This window comes from Achroia grisella, unplaced genomic scaffold (genome assembly GCF_030625045.1).
Source record: "Achroia grisella isolate CSIRO2021 unplaced genomic scaffold, CSIRO_AGI_Agris_v1 utg308, whole genome shotgun sequence".
In the NCBI taxonomy this organism is placed as follows: domain Eukaryota; kingdom Metazoa; phylum Arthropoda; class Insecta; order Lepidoptera; family Pyralidae; genus Achroia; species Achroia grisella.
The window spans coordinates 1,273,248-1,292,261 of record NW_026712791.1 but is presented as its reverse complement, the minus strand read 5'-3'; the positions used below and the strand labels follow the sequence as shown (position 1 = coordinate 1,292,261).

Genomic DNA, 19,014 nt, shown 5'->3' with positions numbered 1-19,014 from the left:
TTGTAACTCTGTTTATTAGATATTTTTTATAAATGGTTCAAAATCTATTTGGCTTGTACTACTCAATACGAGAATTTTACTAGTTTCGTCAAAGCGAACAAATGAGCTTCACAGTCAATTAGTAAGTGCGTTATAATTTGTGAAACGAACATGTTTTTCATTCTCACGGGTACTGTGACGATCAAAAATTTAACAATAGACGTCTATATTGTTAATAAATTGTAATTGTTAATAGGTAAATTTTATTATACTTAAAATTATATCCATGAAAATACAGAAATTGAACACATAATAAACATATAATTAGACTAACAGAAAAATATTTAAAAACTAATATCATATACATATACTTAGAATATTATATTTCTAATTGAAATATAGGAATACAGAATACTGTATTGTAATGTCCGAGTATAAAAGTATAATTCCTACCATATGTTTTCTGGTATGACAATTCATGATACCACGGAGATCTCTTTGGTATCGCCCTGATGGTTACCATTTTCTATCAGAAGTGCCATTAGGTTCTTTGCCATTGCAGTTATAAAATAAATAAAAAAAAATTAACAAAATAACCAATTTTTTTATTCTACTTCCTATTCTTATTCTATACCTATAACATGAATAAATCACTTGTATTTGATGTATCTATTAATGTACTGATTATGTTGTAATTAAAATACAAACGAAACATGTTATACAAATGTTTTTTATAGATAACATCTTGATACGCCTACTGCAAATACCTACGTACATAATTCATTACGTAATAGGTGGCCATCTCACCCCACAATTTCTTATTAAGATCACTCTATCATATAGCATATGTAACATATTAGTATACATTTTGAAATTCAGTTCCTTTTCTACTATTAAATAGAAAGTTAATAAACTATATATATATATAGTTAATAGTATAACAAAAACATAATAAGTTCTATGTTTTTGTTTCATGATTTACAATTGTCGCAAAAGATATTAAAAATAAAAATATATGTAGTATAGTTTTATTCTAAAAATTTTTTGTTAAATCCGTTCAAAACCAGTTAAATCTAAAACACTGAAATAAATTCTATATAACGAGACACATTTAAAACGCTAATATTGAGAAGGTACTACACTTTTTAAAGTTGGTTGAAACTGAGACTAATAATTACTACTGTTCCTTATTGTTAGCTTATGCTTGCTTTATATTAATTAGCTAGTAATTAATATAAAGCAAGCAATAGACATTTCAACCCTTAGAAACTAAATATACTAAAATATATATATAGATTTCAACTTTGTTTATGTCACTATTTAGAGCTATATTTAGTTACTGGGCAATTTCAAACGTGCCAACTTCATAATTGTTAGCAGTTACATCCAGTGCTCGCTAGAAAGGCCATAACAAAATTATTGTGCAAGTAACACACCACGATATTAGATTATTGAAAATAAGAATATTTTTCTACTGGAATAAAGATAGTTTTTTGGTAAACAGAGATAGGATAATTCTCATTTTCCTCTACATTTCAAAAGAAATTAAGTGTTTAGTCTGTAGTCAGCTAATCAACATGTAAGCGATTCATCAATGGCTGATTGAAATTAATTCGGTTATCACAAACATAATCGACGTATATCTGTTTCCGCTCAGTACCTACAGCTTATCAATATTAATCATTCGAATAATATAATGGACTTAGTTCAGTAACATATAGTGATTGTTGAAAAAGGGACTGTCTGTTGTTTAGTTTATTTGTTTTTAGTGTTTCAGTGATCGTAATGATAAAATATACCTGACAAAAATGGTGAGTACAATTATCTCTCAATAGTATATCTGTAAATAAGAAATTACATCTACTTCTGCTTTTATTACATATAGAAAAGACAAAGCGTTGATTAATATAGTAATTAACAGTTTATGTTCCTTACTTTCTACACCATATAGAGGCAAAACCAAACCTTGAGATATATACATAAACAGAAATTAAAATTATTTATACCACAAGGGTCTCAGTGTGTTTTGTCCGTATTGTATGTATTGTATTTGGATTTTCTGACATCATGTAGACTTTTTATCAACTAACCATCATCTGTCGTATAGGAAAAACATATTGGTAGTATCAGGACAATAGGATGTGTATGTTGTGGATTAGTATTTCAGAAAGTATTGAGTAACAATTTAGCTATTTTCTAACATATTATTGTCTTAATTGTTACTCAAATGGTTATCAGCCTGGTTGGATTGCATCGGTTGCATAGCAGATAATAATATAACCAGCAATTCACCTTGTTCTTTACCACGGTAGGAGTTGTAAAAAGTTGTAGCGTGAGCGTGAGCCTGTCTACCTAATTGAGTCAACAAGCAGCTATGATTGTCGACTCAATTAGGATTGTTTTGATTGAAGGGTTTATATAAATACATATAGCACTACATCATGTGACACCACGTAGAGATATAATTAGTTCTACAATATATCAAGACATGACTATGCACGTGGTATCACAGAAGCGAACGATGTAGTGCTTTTCATGTGTACAGACGACTATTACTATTTACCATCAGATAGACTGTCAACTTTTTCATCATTTCAAATATAACAAAAATGAATTATTGGAATTCTTGAGACTTTAATTTGGGCTTGGTGCGAATAGTTCTTGTTGTTATGCGTTTAAGGGATAACATAATCAATTTGAATATTTGATAGGTTTAAATTCAACATTTTAATAATCATATACTATTAGGACTGTTATCCCAGATGGAGTAGTTAGGGCATTGTTATCATGATGAACACAACGCTTAATATTGCCCACATTGCGATTGGTATATTTGTATAGAAACTTAGTTAAGTCCGTTTTGTAACTGTTTCATGCACAATAAACTTGTTATTATTATTATTTTAATCCAACTTATCAAGAGAGGAGTTTGCCGTTTACAAAATTTTTGTTTAATAAATAATTTATTATATTTATATAATGCGTTGTGTTAAATTATTTATTATTATTTCAATCCAACCTATCAAGTTTGCCGTTTACGAACTTTTTGTTTAAAATATAATTTATTAAACAAAAAGTTTGTAGTAACTACATAATTCGATCTCACGACGCTTAAGTGTAAGTAACTACTAGACCACGAAACTCTTACTATGTAGGAAATACGTGCTCAAAAAATGGAATAGTTTCACTTTTGAATCTAAAACTCGCCCATAGTTGCTGTCAAATGACAAAGGGCTATGAGCTATATAATCTAGTACTGTAAACCTAGTAGTGTATAAATACAGAGCAGTGAATACCAAGTTCACCTCATACCAGAGTATTTAGTGGGAACAGAAATAGTACAATTTTTTTTGATAATTTAGCCTGATATAATTGATAATGATAACTCGAGCGAAATGTGTGATACACGTGCTATAGTAACGCACTCACAATGGCGGAATTAAGCAAATTAAGAATGATTAAGCACTTCATAACGATAATTTGTATACTGCTTATTAATTTAAAACATATATTTGAATTATATGACATTATTACACAATAATATTATATATGTTGTGTATTTCATAGAAAGATATACGATTGATACTATTAGACCATGTTAAGTGCTGAACTATTTGAAGTGTGAGTACAAAACAATCCAGAACATTGTCAAGATAATAACATATATTAATATTCTACGTTGTGGACAGATCTCTTATCATAAGTAATTAAATCAACTTTTACACAATTCTGTATACGTATAATCCTATAACACGTATAATAATTTAATTCATTTATCGTAATTTAATCGAAAACGGAGATGTACTGTTTGATGATATTTCTTGGATCGTTTATAATATAATATTTATATTCGAGGATTTTAAATTACGATCTGCTATTTGGAGCATACTTTCTTAGAGATATTAGATACATCAGTTTCTACTTCTTATTTCTGTCTACCACCATTGGTTTCTACTTTCCATTGTATATTATAATAATAATATAACCTATATAATAATATTATATTAGTTTATTGTATATTACAATAAAACTTTTGTTTACATTCAGAAATATTTAGTTTCTAATCACACACGTATTCAATGGTTCTTTTCCTAATCTATTTGTCGTATCAAATTATTTTTATTACCCGTTATTTATTTATCTATAATAATTTTATTAGCACCAAAAAAATAGAACAACTAGATTTTTTTACTATGAAATATGAGTAACAATTATTTATAACATGTTGAAAGACCTTGGCTTTAACAGAACGGCAATGAGTTCTATACTTGAACGTGTTATATGTATATGAATGCATCTTGCATTATTCAAATAGTTGGACAAGCGGCCCCTCAGACATGCACATCAGTGTTACAAATCTCAGTACCTTCTCGACATTAATTTCCATGCAAATCCCTAGATTACTAAGAAGTTCGTCTCTGTCTCTTTAATTATAAAATAACAAATACATAACGTATTACATATTATTACGCAGGATGAACAAAACCTTTCTCGGACAACGGGGTTTGTACCGCAGCAAGTTGCTGGCTTAGAACTGCTCACCAGGTATTCGATGAATACAGCTAGAGCAACCAGCGTGTCATCATCTATGGTCGAATTTAGGATGAAAGAAAAGGAGCTGACTGGTGGTAGACAATGGAATTTGCAGTATTTGCGGGTTAGTTTTCATGTTATAAAATTTTGCTTTTTATATTTCTCGATATGTTTCCTTATATCGAGAAACATAGAAAGTATAATACATTTATACTTTTTAATATTATTATATAGTTTAGTTTTTGTGTCATGATTAAACTTAACTTTATTCGCACATTTTAACTTAAAAATGCAAAGTTAACTTTTAGTTAACAATTATTTAAAAGAGCATCACACAAGTTCCCATTCATCAGTAGTAGATTAAATAAATAGACATTAATGGATTTCTTTGACCCTCCAAATTTAATTAAAGATTTCCCAGTATTCGATGTACACTAATCCTAACAATAATAGCATGGTATAAACTGAGGTTGAACCTCTACAATTAGAAAAGAGTTGTTTATATAGATTCAGTTACAGAATATGTAAAATGACGTAATTTATTGTTACCCTGTTAACCATTTATTAGAAGTACAATAATAAAACATTTCAATTATTATTTCAGAAAAATTAAATAGTCTAAAATATACACTAAAAAAATATATATATAACAAAAGCTAAATCTGAAGCTTATTAAATAACGAACATTTTGATAATCAATTATTTTCAAATGATCATATGTATATATAAATAAAAAACTAGATAATTAATAAATATATAATATAATGTAGCAATTCATTTCAGTGTATATACTATATATGTATCATTCATAGTTATTAAGTGATAAGGTTAAGTGAAATGAGTAAATAATGATACGCATTCTTTATTGAATGATACATATAAATGTATATCTATAATCTTTTGTCGTATAGGGTAGTACCATTTTGATTCGCTTTATAATTATGTTTATTATCTGTTATCGTCACCGAATACATTGTTATGTAAGACATTTGATATGTATAAATATGTTTTGGAATTTTCAAATAATACTAATAATAATATACATACAAATTACTGTTTGTTTATAATTTATTCCAGATATTGTAAATTACAATTAATAATTTTTAATTATTCTAAAATAATAAACTCCCATAAAATATAATATGTCCTATTACATTTACAAGATATAGTATAAACCCTATCTAGAATTTAAGTCTACACAGACTGTGTACATTCAATTTTTGCTTTCGCAAGTGGATCAAAACTATTATTTCACAGCGAAATATTTTATTTTTTCTACAAGTCCTGACGGCGGCATGCAATTATTTTTATTATTTTATATGTCAATTGTAGTTTGCACAATCCTTAAGTCTGGTGAGATTTATGGCAAAAGTTTCTTGTAGAATTAACGTCTAAATTCTATCAGTTTTATAGTAAATTAGGCTTATAAGGTGAATTCGAAAGCATGCACACAATATACTCAAGTCATTACCTTTATATATATATATATATATATATTTGTTGCAGGATCAGTTCTTTCAGAAAGGGTTAGAAAGATTATACAGAAAATATGATGACAAATTAAGAGAATCACTTATTTATGTTTATATAGCTCTATTGCTAACTTTCTCAACTGTACATATTATTCTAGTTATCGTCAGTACATATTCAGAGGTAAGACGAATTTTTTTATGTAATATTCTTTTTCACATTTTTTTTTCTTGTTACTGGATAACTCATTTCCATTTTAGTTCATTTTAAAAACTATGTTAATGTAGTCAGTCTTAAAAAAAAGGAGTTCTTGTTATAATAAACAAGTTATAACATAATACCAAATTTATATCTTTAAGATTACGAAACACTAGCGGCTTATTTAGTTTGTAATACCAAATAAAATATGAGTTTCTATTATTAAATCATAGTTCAAATAAATAAGCAAATGATAAGAAAACTAAATATTTCAATGAGTCAAGAAATATTTTTATAGATAATAATAATAGGAGTAATAAACCGTACTATCTAAAGATAGGTACATTTTTATTTAATTATCCAGTTAATATTAATTATAATCCATACAGTAACATATAGGTGAATTTAGCATTAATAGATAACATTGCGTTCATTTGTTTGTTCATTTGTTTCTCAAATACGAATATTGAGATGGATGTGTGGTGTGACAAGAATAGATAAAATAAAGAATGAGTACATTAGAGGAAGTATGAAAGTGGCGCCGGTGTCGGAGAGGTTGAAAAGTAATCGTCTCTTGTAGTATGGACATGTAATGCGTAGGAATGATACGAGTTCAACGAAGGTGTTCGGGAAAAAGAGATAGATGGACTGTGTGAAAGATGTAAGGTAAGAAAGGGCGTATATAACGAGATGACTGCTTCCTGGTCGTTCATGTAAAGATACCTAATTTGTAGAGATCCGTTATTAACATGAATTCTAAAAGGTTTCCATATTTAATATTTTTTATATCACAATTTTCTTTAATGTTTGCTACCAGTCACTATTCCAGACATTAAAAATTGCACACGAACTGAAAACCACGGAAGTTTGTAGTTTGCAATTCAATTATAAGTTTTAATTTCAAACTGAAATTATAAGGAAGAAAGAATACTAATAGCACAGCTCATATAATAGAATTTCAAATAGTATTTTTGTTTACGTGCTCATTTTACTTACTATTATATAATTAATTAATTAATAACAAAGTTCTAATTCGTCATTATTATGTAACCTATATCAGTCAGATTTAGTTTTTACATTTTGTTTTCTATAACTTGCATGTTGTTGTATTACAATATTCTTATTTCAGGATATTCAATCACAATCGACCTACTTATCGATGGGCATGTATGTTTTAAGAATCACTATACCAGTATTATCTCTGTGGAAATGTTTCTACGACCCTAACCGGAAAAAATGGTTCTGGATGCCCATCGTCGTGACGTTTATTATTATTGTAGACCTTGTTGTTACTGGTATGTTTATGTATTACTTATTTACTTATCTCTTATATACATAATTATAACTTTGTTAATAGACTAACTTTAATTTAGCTCTATTAAAAAATAAATTATATTTTATTCAAATGTAAATTCTACCTAAGAAGACTTGTTTAAGTTCGTCTACGGAGCTACTTCTCTTCTTCTTCTTCTCATTTATTTTTATGATGCCCTCATATGGCTTGATTTGTAAATTTACAAATCAAGCCATTTGAGGTAGGCATTAGTTAGATAGATAGCCTTAGAATATCTGATTATCTAATATGAAAATTAAATCTCATATCTTATTGATTTGTAAAGTAGTAGCCAAAATTACTAAGAGTAAAAGCAGAAACTTATATTACTTAAGCATGTATTTGAAAATGCGTCTAGCTATTTCGAACAGTTAAACCCGTGGCAAATGGCTAGTTGGATATAATTTCACTGTCTTATTTTTCTAGATATCGCCGTACCAATACACAGCATGTCAGAAGGCATCGCATTACGGCCAGCGTACTCTACTATGGCTCTATTATCTATATATGTATTCCTGCCTTTGAGGAATAATTATCTAGTCATCATTTTAGGGGTGGTAGTTAGCACAGTATATGTCCTAATCTACGCTTTCTTCACGTACTCTGACAATCCTCAGATCGGTGTTGTGGTAAGATAATCATACATATTATAAATCAAGGTCCCAACTGCGTCTGTTTACCCATGTTAGTCATAATTTGATAAACTACTGAATGAATTTTCTTAAATAACAGAATTCCCTATGAAGATTTTAATATTTATGTAAAGTTCTGCTACACGTGCGTAGGCAAGCCAGTTTTATAGTTAATGTATTATACTTGATACTCAAAGCATAACTGCTCAAAATATTATAGAATTACAAATATATTCTTTGAAATACCTTTAATGATACGACAAGCCTGATACCTTTTTTATCATGTGGAAAATCCGTCATTATCATACGCTAATGTTATTTGTCAATTGCTCTATGTATTATAGTAACCTTCTAGCAAAAGTTTTCAAAGTTTTACCTTTATTGGAGATTAATAAAAGATCAAATATTTTTATAGATTTCATTAGTCATCAAATAGATCTTGCTTTCAGTATACCATTGAAAATATTTCGACAACAGACTACTTACGTAAACTATATAAAAAATAAACTGATATTAAGTAAAGTATGCACATACAATTCATTTGAATATTTGACAGTTGAAATCCCTCAAATACGATAAATTATTATTTTTTACGCCGTTAATTGTGATGTATTGTTAATGTAATAATAGTACTGTCAAGGATTTTATTATATATTCAGATAAGATATATGAAATTGCAAGAATAACTTCAATATATTTAATTTGATAATAACTATATCCCTTTAATTTTGCCTGTATAATAAATTTTTATTTATATTATCTACTTTCCGTTTCTTATGTAATTAAACTTTACAGTAGACATTTTGTTATTCTTTTTTTAATTTTGCAAATACAAATGTCTTTTTCTTAATCGGTACACTCTTGTCAGAGTGGTAGTGGTCAACATTTTGAATCACGATGTGTTAGGTTTTTAGTAATACGACGCCATTCGTCGCGGACTGCAGCTTTCCGGGTATATTCGTAAACTGAGCACTTAGTTGCAGCCTAAATACTTAGCACTTTGACAAGAAAATATAAGATTTCAAATTATCTTGTATAATTTTTATTTATAGATTGACGTATGATCATCAGGTAAATTATTATCTATAAATCAATCAGCTTTCATACAAGTTCATGAATACAGATAGAGCAAATAAGTTTTTTTACGAAGATAAGATATAAAATAAAACGTAACATTAGATAATTTATACATCTATTAATACATATTAAATATAATCAAAATATTTTTTTAAACCATACATATTGTTGTTCTGTTTTGTTTAAAAAGATAACAAATTATACTCTAATACAATTAAACTCATCCCTAAACATAACTGACATAAGTTATTTATCATAAGATAATTAATATTTAATGCAAGCAAATATAAATATTTATTTTTACCAAAACAGATTTTGTGCGTGTTGCGTGAGTACCTCAATCTCACTCATTACTGTCGCCAAAATATAAACTGTATTTCCGTTGAAGTGTGCATAAGGCAGTGAAATTACAGTATAAGAGATATATCATACATCTTAATCTTCCGCAATGGTAACGCATGCGTGGTAACACGGGCATGACAAACCTCATCACCGAGTCGACCGTTAGCCTATTTGCCATGCCTGAAATAGATTTAAGAGGTATTTGGATATAGGTAGCTTTTTCTGTTTGGTATGAGAGGATATGAAAATGAACAATACAAAACAGATACCATTTGTGTTTCTAAAGTAAAAAAAATAACCTGAAATATTAAACAAAATACTCAATGAGAGTCCCAAACCATGAGTAATATTGATGTCACAGTACAACCTCTGTTTTAACGAAAATATGTAATGTATTTTACATTTACACTTACTTATTTTATTTATTCTTCTCCAACAGATCACATCAGATGTAATCTACATGATAGGCGTTAATTTAATGGGTACATACTTCAGACTAATGAATGAAATAGTAACAAGAAGATCCTTTCTCGATAGACAAGCATGCGTCGAAAGTACTTGGCGGCTCAAATTCGTAAAGTCACAAGAGGTATGTAGTTATCAAGTATTTAAATCCTTTTAAAAGTACTAAATTGTATCGTCAGTAAATATTAAATTCTTTTAATGATTTAATATTGTATGTACTACAAATTTAACTACGCCATATGTATCTAAATGTACTAAAAAACTATACACTACAACTATTTCACAACCATGGAAATTACATATTATCCTATCATACTGTATCAATTAATAAAAAGTAATTCAACTAAGTTTCTTGCCAGTTATTTTCAATTGGGTCTATAGAAAAATTATGCTTGATTGCCACTATCGTAGTATAAAAAAAAATATACCTGATATAATAAAAATTACGTTCATAAACGGCTCTTTTGAATTTGAATTAATTGTGACAAGTAAATCCTATATTAAAAATACATCACGATAAAATATATAGCTGATAAGTATTCTGAGAGAAGATGACTCCTTGAAAGTTACTTAAAAATAAGTTTTGGCACTTAATAAAAAGACAAACAGCATGTCTGGTCTCACTATAAAGAATACAAAAAAATCAATATTTGTGTTTTCGTATTTCACCTGACTGATCTAAATCAGCTTTACAGTATTGAAATTCTTAATTTTATTTTGTATAATAATATGTAGTTATTTAATATATCTCTATTAATAGTTTCACTTACATTTACTTCAGGAACGCCTCATGTTGAGTATATTACCGGAGCATATTGTTTCTAAAGTTCGGCACGACATCAGGTCAATATACCTGAGTTTACAGTCACACGATCTCGTTCATAATATCAAATCGTTCAAGTGAGTAATTTATTTTTATGTTATTTCTTATTAAGGTTATTTAATAGTTTATTAGTAGTTGCTATTTTTATATAAAAATTGTGATTAGGCAAAAACTATCTGTTTGTGTTGTAAGGTTGCATGTAAAAACGGGTGGAGAAAATAGAATGAAATTTTCACACAATGGTTTGTTATGTTTGAATTAACATGTAGGGTAAAGAAATTTGATATAATACAGGAAAGGAATAGTCTTTATTCTATTTTAAGGCAGATCCTAAGATCTGCCATAAAATAAAATGTAGTGCCATAATATAGAATGAAATAATAGATGACATTGTATAGATGCTTTATTTGTTGTTGTCCTTTAATTATAGAAATCGTCAATAGATGATGAATTATGAAATCGATTTTGCGAGTATAATATTATAATGGATTCAACTGATTGATCTAATTCCCCTTTCAATTATTGATAGCGATATAAAATTTGCTTTTATGTAGACAATAATATAAATAATAAGAACAAATTGTTCAAGATATATAACATTAGATATGTATTATTGTCTAATTTAACTATTTCAAGATTAGATGTAGCTACATATCTTGAAACAGTTATGTTCATATTTAACTAATTATGGGTTTAGAATTTTCTGTTCATATCTTTTTTTTATTTTTTTAGTGATAGATATGTAGAGGAACATGATAATGTCAGTATATTATATGCAGATGTCGTCAACTATACCAGAATTTCAACAACGTTGTCTGCAATGAGAATGGTTGAACTACTGAATGAACTGTTTGGGAGATTTGATGAAGCTTCTGAGGTGTGTAATTTGTATTTATTATTTCTTATGTGCACTATATTATTATTATTTAATCCTATTTTGGTGCTCTATTACAGAATTATCAAATAATTCTGTTATTATTCCAAAGTTCAATTTAATATTAATTAATAATAATGAAAATAAATAAAATAATATAGCGTCAAGTCTGTGATTCTAGGTGGGGAATTCAGAGCCAATGAAAATTTTTAGACTAACATCATTCGATTGAACTATTTTAGTTCTTTATAAATGTTCTATTAATAAAATATAAAATAATCTAATTTTCTGCTCACAGGAACATGATGTTCTTCGAATAAAGTTTCTTGGCGACTGTTATTACTGCGTTAGTGGCATACCCAAACCTAGTGCACAACACGCAAAGAACTGCGTCGACCTAGGACTGGACATGATTCATATCATCAAGGACGTAAGGTATTATTTTGAATAGTAAAAATGTTTTTACTAATCCATTGATAACGATTACATTGTAAGATTATCATACCTTTAATCCATTATCCAACGGATGTTTTGGTTGATATAGTTTAAAATTTATTTCCTTTTATAGTACAACTTCCGATTAGATATGGGGACTCCCTGTGGGGAACTATCTGCTAAGCCGTGTAATTGAGTACCTCTGTCTCATTTATTTCTAATACAAAATAGATAAGTTATATTAAATTTTTAGAAATCGTAGTGAATAGGGAAATCATCGGTATTTTTACCACGTTAGTGGCAATAATGCATAAGGCCCATCTAATAGTTAACATCTAATAAACCATAGTTTATGGATACCTATATTATTCTTGAAAACTACCATAGACATATTAAGGCTTTATTCATAGTGATCGGAAATGACAACGTATAATCTTCACCACGAATATTAAAACTTTATGTTGTCCATAATGTTGTCTATGTTAATAGGCGATGGATACCATTATGAAATCAGTTACCATTACAGTCTTATAAAGAAGAATAATAATATTTTAGCAATAAATAAAATATTGTATTAATTTTTTTGTACATAAATTATTCAATTAATGGACAGTAATTTATATATACGAAAACATTATAGTCTTAGTCTTTTAATAACGAGAAATTGGGAAATTTCTGTGACTTATTTTGTTTTTGTATAAATTTTGGTGGTTAGTCCACCAATATTGTATTATGAACAAAAACGTAGTTTGAGGGGTAAACTATTTACCAGTCAACCGGGCGGTGCGACGTTTGACTGGTAGACAATGACGTCAGGCATTAACTCCGCCATGATTACAATTTCGTGTGCAAAGAATAAATAAATAAAATAATCGTAATACACTGATTATTTATTGACTTTCAGAGAAAAACGAGCGTTAAACATTGATATGCGGATAGGCGTACATTCAGGAAGGATTCTCAGTGGTTTAATTGGGATCAGAAAATGGCAATATGATATTTGGTCTAAAGATGCTACCATAGCTAGCAAAATGGAATCGACAGGACAAGCTGGGTATTTAAACACATTTTCGACAAAAAATCATAATACTCATGCTGACGTCTCGATGCTGCTCATACTTCAAATGAAACATTTTTATACCTTACTTGACGTATCTAGTCTCTTTACTAGATGTATCTAGTTTCTTACTAGATGTATCTTTGTCTCACCTATTTCAGCCTTCAAATAGTTTGCTTTAAATGCAGTGATTCGGTTGGATGGTGAAACATGCCAGAGAAATTGCAGAGTACGGAGGCAGATTTAGCTCTCCAGAAAACACATAAGGTACAACAGCCGTCACATAACGTTGTAATGTCCGTCGTGCTGTTCATGTACACTTGCATCAAATCTTTTGCCATTCACTTTCATTTCTTCCTGTAAAATATAAAAAAGAGAAGTTAATTCCCACAACATAAGATCTATTAAGAACTTGTTTTGAAAACATGTTTGTAGCTTACACTTACAGTAATAATAAAAATATTATTATGAAAAAAACTAAGTATATTAATTTTAATTATAGGAAAGTGCATGTAACTAAACAGACTCTAGAACTGCTGCAGAGCGTTGATAATGAATACGTAATTGAACGTAATTCTGCGTGTGAAAATGATTTATTCATATCCAAAAATAAACTGGAGACGTATTTACTGTCAAGACGGCTAATGGTAATTAATTAATTGATATAAATGCAAATTTCAATTAATATATTGTTTTTAATCAGTTATATAGATTTATAGTAATGTATGATTTATATCTGATAAATTTGCTAAACAAGTGGTTAAAATATATTCTCGTAATATTTTTTTCAGCCTATCGAGTCCAAAACCACTTTTCGTAGACCGTCAGTCGGTTTGAACAAAATTATTATAAAAACAACGTCGAGAGTAAGTCATTATTCTTGTATCATTAATTTTTTATATTTTAGAAGTCTTATATCACGCAATACTTTTCCATACTGTCTGGTATTTCAGTAGCTATCGGAAAGAAGAAATCTAAACGCCAGGCGCACTACATCGTTCATTGATGAAAACTTGGTAGAATATCAGCAGATGCTAAAGGCAGCGGACGCCCAAATGGAGAAAGAAATTGAAGATATGACAAATGGAAAGTAAGTAAAACAAACTTAATACTTAATTTTTTGTTTAAAAAACACTCTCGATAGTTTTGTCTTTAGTACACCGCTTTCGTTGATCGTGGATTCCATTCTCGCACTGTACAAATATATTTATGTTTACATGAGTTAAGATGCTTGTATTTATCTTGGTAAAATTTCTATGATGATCAATAATATCTATACACCAGTCATTTACTTTGAGACTAGACAGCGCTGTAAAAATTGTTCTCATTATTATAATTATCAAATATCTCTAGTATATTTTTTTATTGAGGGTTTTGGACTATTGTCATATGCTAAGACCTGCACAGATCTATTGTGCTCGCCCTTTTTCAAAATTCACTCCATAGGCCCGTGAGCGGCCGGTGCGTCTCCTTTTCTGCTTGGAAAAATTTGCAGATTGTTTGTTAAGCTAAGGCCTAATTTCGCCATGTATTTATCAATTTTCATTGAGGGCCCTAGTCATGATGTATGTATTGTTTTTACTCAATCTGATATATTAAAAATGTTGAAAAACATTTATTAATCTATTCTTTTCAATACATAGATATTATACATATGTACATGTGTTGCATTGAACAAGGTTGTGAATTATATATTTTTTTTAGAAATCAAATAACAAACGAATCCAGGCTTAACAGAATAACAATGATGTTCAAAAATTTTGAAATGGAGAAATCTTTTCTACTGCAAGCAGATCCTCTGTTCAAATACTATATAGCATGCTGTCTCCTCATTCTTTTATTAATATTTTTAATCAATGGATTAACTACTAAATGGTAAGAAAATATTATTGTATTGTTTGCAGTTTATTGGCTCTCTAATTTATTGATATCGTAATCTGTTAAAATATATCATTATTTCTAATTAATAGTGTATTAGGTACTCACATAACGTTGAGAATGTTTTCTTGATATTAAATAATGGATGATATACGATATTTTTAATTAATACATATTTCATTACTTTATAATAATATTACATCTTCTTCAAGTATAAGAAAAAGCGTGAAATTTAACATCTTTGTTAAATAAAATGGTTTTTCAGGTTCTATGGCTACCACTGGTATGTTTGGAGTCTTTTTGGATTACTAATACTAATGTTGATTGCCATACAGCCCCTAACTTGGTTTCATTTTGTGTGGTCGAACTATAACGGCATAGACGAACCAAAAAATACATATGTACGTACTATTTACGATATGTCGGTGGATATAGTAAAATCTGCTAAAATAAGAACAGCAATGTATATAATCATCAGTGTAGGACTTGCTGCGATGTCGATCGTTAATGTTCTGGGGTGCACCGAAGTAGAGGTTGAGCCTTCAGTGCTAACTGTGCTGTCAAACTGCGTTTCCACTTGGGTAATATATCATACTTTACTTCATTTTTTTATAAAAACACTATCTAACTCGACAAACGTTCTTTTGCCATATAAATTATTTATTGATTCTCTGTCCATCCTTATCACCTAGGTGTATTAAAAATAGCCTGCGATCTACAAAATATACACAATTTTTTTTATAAAGATCAAGCCGGATGAATTTTGTTACAAACACTGTGATAAAAGTTATTTATATATTAATTAATCTAATATGAAACATTTAATTTTGCATTTTTGATAGTGTATCGCACTAGTACATAAATTGTCTATGTATATTATTATTTTTGTAACTACTCTTTATTAACATTAAAATAATGACGCATTATGAGTTTAATTTCTTTAATTTCTTGGACATCTCACTATTATATTTGATCTTCTACATAACACCTACAACACATCACTATATCTAACTTTGCTTAAAAGACGAGATTCAATAATTTATTGCATTAAAATATTTTTCATTACAATAAAATAGTTGTAATTGTAATAATACAATAGGTATTATTACAATATTACAAAAAATATTTTTCATTACAACGAAATAGTTGTAACTATTTCGTTGTAATGAAAAATATATTTTTAGCACATTCAAATATCTTTTTTAGCACGTGACCCAGTGCTGGGGATTGGCACTATTGCTGAACTTTTTATTTAGCAGAGTGTTTTTCATCTTTAAATGGATTGTCGCCGGCGGTATGACAACATTCTACTTGTGGATGGTGTGGGGAATGAGAACAGATCTATTTGCTACAGATGTCTCATGGAACGTGGGACTTGATCCTCGACTCTCACATACATTGTCTGTTGTATTTATCACTATAACGCTGTATTGGGTGGACAGAATGACAGAATTTAGAAACAGGTTAGATTATTTATGGCAAGTACAACTTGGCGAGGAGCAGCAAGAAGCGGAAACAATGTTGAAAGTCAATAACATGCTTTTAGAAAATATACTACCAGGACATGTTGGTAAGTGACAAAATAATCATTTTTATTCAAATTATAATTCATAAATTATATTGCATGATAAATTTTAAATCATAGATAGAACAACAAATTATAAAATGCTAATATTTTTCAGTACAAGTTTATTTAAATATGAATAGATCAATAGACGAATTGTATTACGAAAAGTATGATAATGTAGCTGTCATGTTCGCTTCGCTCACTGATTACAAGTTGGGAGTAGAGGATGATGCTGATTTGAGTGATAAAACAGTCCTGGGAATGCTGGATAGTGTTATATCAGATTTTGATAGGGTAAGTTCAAGATTTCTAAATAAAACGCATTAATTGACGGCCTCGTTGGTCTAGCGGCTCTGCTTACGGTGGAAGTAGATGGCGGTGTGATAATTATAAAAAAAATCATTTAATATTGCAGTTAAGAATTCAATTTTTACTAATTTACAAAAATATTTACAGTTACTACTGACTGGATCATCGGCTTACAAAGTAGAAAAAATCAAAATGGCTGGATGGACTTACATGGCCGCTTGTGGTTTAGAACCTAGCAAAAGACAATCATTCGACTCTACATCAATTAACTCTAATATTAAAAACCAAAACACTGTATATAATCGTGCTATAGTAATGACCATGCTGGAATTTGCAGCTGCAATGATGAGAAAACTGCAAGATTTTAATCGTGGTTCATTCCAAAGTTTCGAAGGGTTAAATTTGAGAATAGGTAAGAATTGCATTTAAATCCTTAAGTTTTATCCTGTATGTTTATATATATAATTTTATACAGAACGCATTATTTAGGTGAAATTTAAATTTAATTGTTCCAGTAAATATTTTGTGCCATTTTCTATTTCTTATATATCACATTCAACAAGTTTCACTTAAATAAAATTAAAGGTATTTCCAATGGAGAAGTAGCAGCAGGTGTAGTAGGATCTTCTAAACCATTGTACGATATATGGGGTCATGCTGTCAATATGGCATCTAGAATGGATTCCACTGGAGAAACGGGCAAAATACAAGTACGTTATTTTACTGTTATTAACAGTTAATTTATACTTTATATCACGTCCATTTCCAGGAATGGATACCAGTAAAGTAAATCATAAATAATCGATTCGAAACTATGAATATCAAAAATGCTATTAACATATAATGCATTATTACTCATAGCTCATCCCAGATTCAATGTAATTGAGATTTTATTTATAAGTGGGATAACGGTATAGGCTAATATTCTAAGAAAATTTGCTAAACAAGGATAAATACCCTAGGCCTAGTATTTATTTATTCCTTCGATGTTTATTTATAAATATCAAAATTATCATAATATTCAATATATGTATTTTTTATCCAAATTATTAAGTTTTAATCTATCTAAAACAGGTTACCGAAAATACAGCATTACTGTTAGAAGATTGTGGTATTTTAACGACATATCGAGGGGAAACGTTAGTAAAAGGAGCCGGTTATATAAAAACTTATTTCGTCCCCCTCGACGAACAATTGAACCCTGTGAGGATGGAAAAAAGCCATGACTACTACCAACGTATAGAACAGAAAAATCAATTCGACATTCGGAATAGCATAAATAGCTATAGTTCGTCTGAATATGCAGTTTCCGACACACAATTGCAACAAGAACCTATTGAACCGGGATCTGACACTGACGATTCAAGTAGCTCTATCAAATCAGAAGATAGTATAAAAGATATTCAGAATTGTAGTGATGGTGAGCATTGTGTTACGTCACGAAACTCTGAAAATACAAACAGCACTACTACTATTGGTGATATCATGAGAAGTAGTAAGAACTTTCAGAGCGATGGAGGCGACGATGAGAATTGTAATAACGATGTAAATATTGTTATTATTGATAATCATGATATAAGAATTGTGGCGCCTCCTGAAGTCAATACGACATCATTATCACACAGTGTAATATCCATGCCAGAAGATGTATTCACATCTGATCAAAATGCAACTAGTTATAGCTCAGAGAAAACCGATTTATGATAATGACTGAAATTCATCACATTATACATTTTATATAATAACCCATAAAATGTACTCGTAACTGTACTTGGATCACTTCTAGTATTTATGATTGAAGATGAAACTGCATATAATTCTTATGCAACTAAATGGAAAGTCATGATTTTATAGCATATATTAAGTATTACTAACTCTAATACAAAAACAATAATCTCTTCTATTTTAAGTATACCAGACATAAAAGTTATCCTGCAGAAGGCATTCAGCAGCACAGATTGCTTAGTATATGCCAATGCACCTAATATAGTAGAAAAGTAGGTAAAAAAATAGGTAAATTGAAAATTTATATAATTCAATGT

General features: G+C 29.1%; 1 protein-coding gene across 1 annotated transcript; it reads left to right on the top strand.

Annotated features, from left to right (window-relative positions):
- The first annotated feature begins 1,700 nt into the window (after window positions 1–1,700).
- LOC131843426 (adenylyl cyclase X E-like) lies at window positions 1,701–18,967 on the top strand. Its single transcript, XM_059192069.1, has 20 exons — window positions 1,701–1,790; window positions 4,454–4,636; window positions 6,019–6,165; window positions 7,310–7,475; window positions 7,940–8,142; window positions 10,004–10,153; window positions 10,811–10,929; window positions 11,585–11,729; window positions 12,025–12,161; window positions 13,066–13,215; window positions 13,721–13,865; window positions 14,010–14,084; window positions 14,175–14,308; window positions 14,923–15,093; window positions 15,362–15,677; window positions 16,303–16,666; window positions 16,779–16,957; window positions 17,120–17,384; window positions 17,558–17,682; window positions 18,047–18,967. The coding sequence occupies exons 1-20, from the start codon at window positions 1,788–1,790 to the stop codon at window positions 18,674–18,676; spliced, it is 3,807 nt and encodes a 1,268-aa protein (XP_059048052.1). The 5' UTR covers window positions 1,701–1,787; the 3' UTR covers window positions 18,677–18,967.
- Window positions 18,968–19,014: the final 47 nt, after the last annotated feature.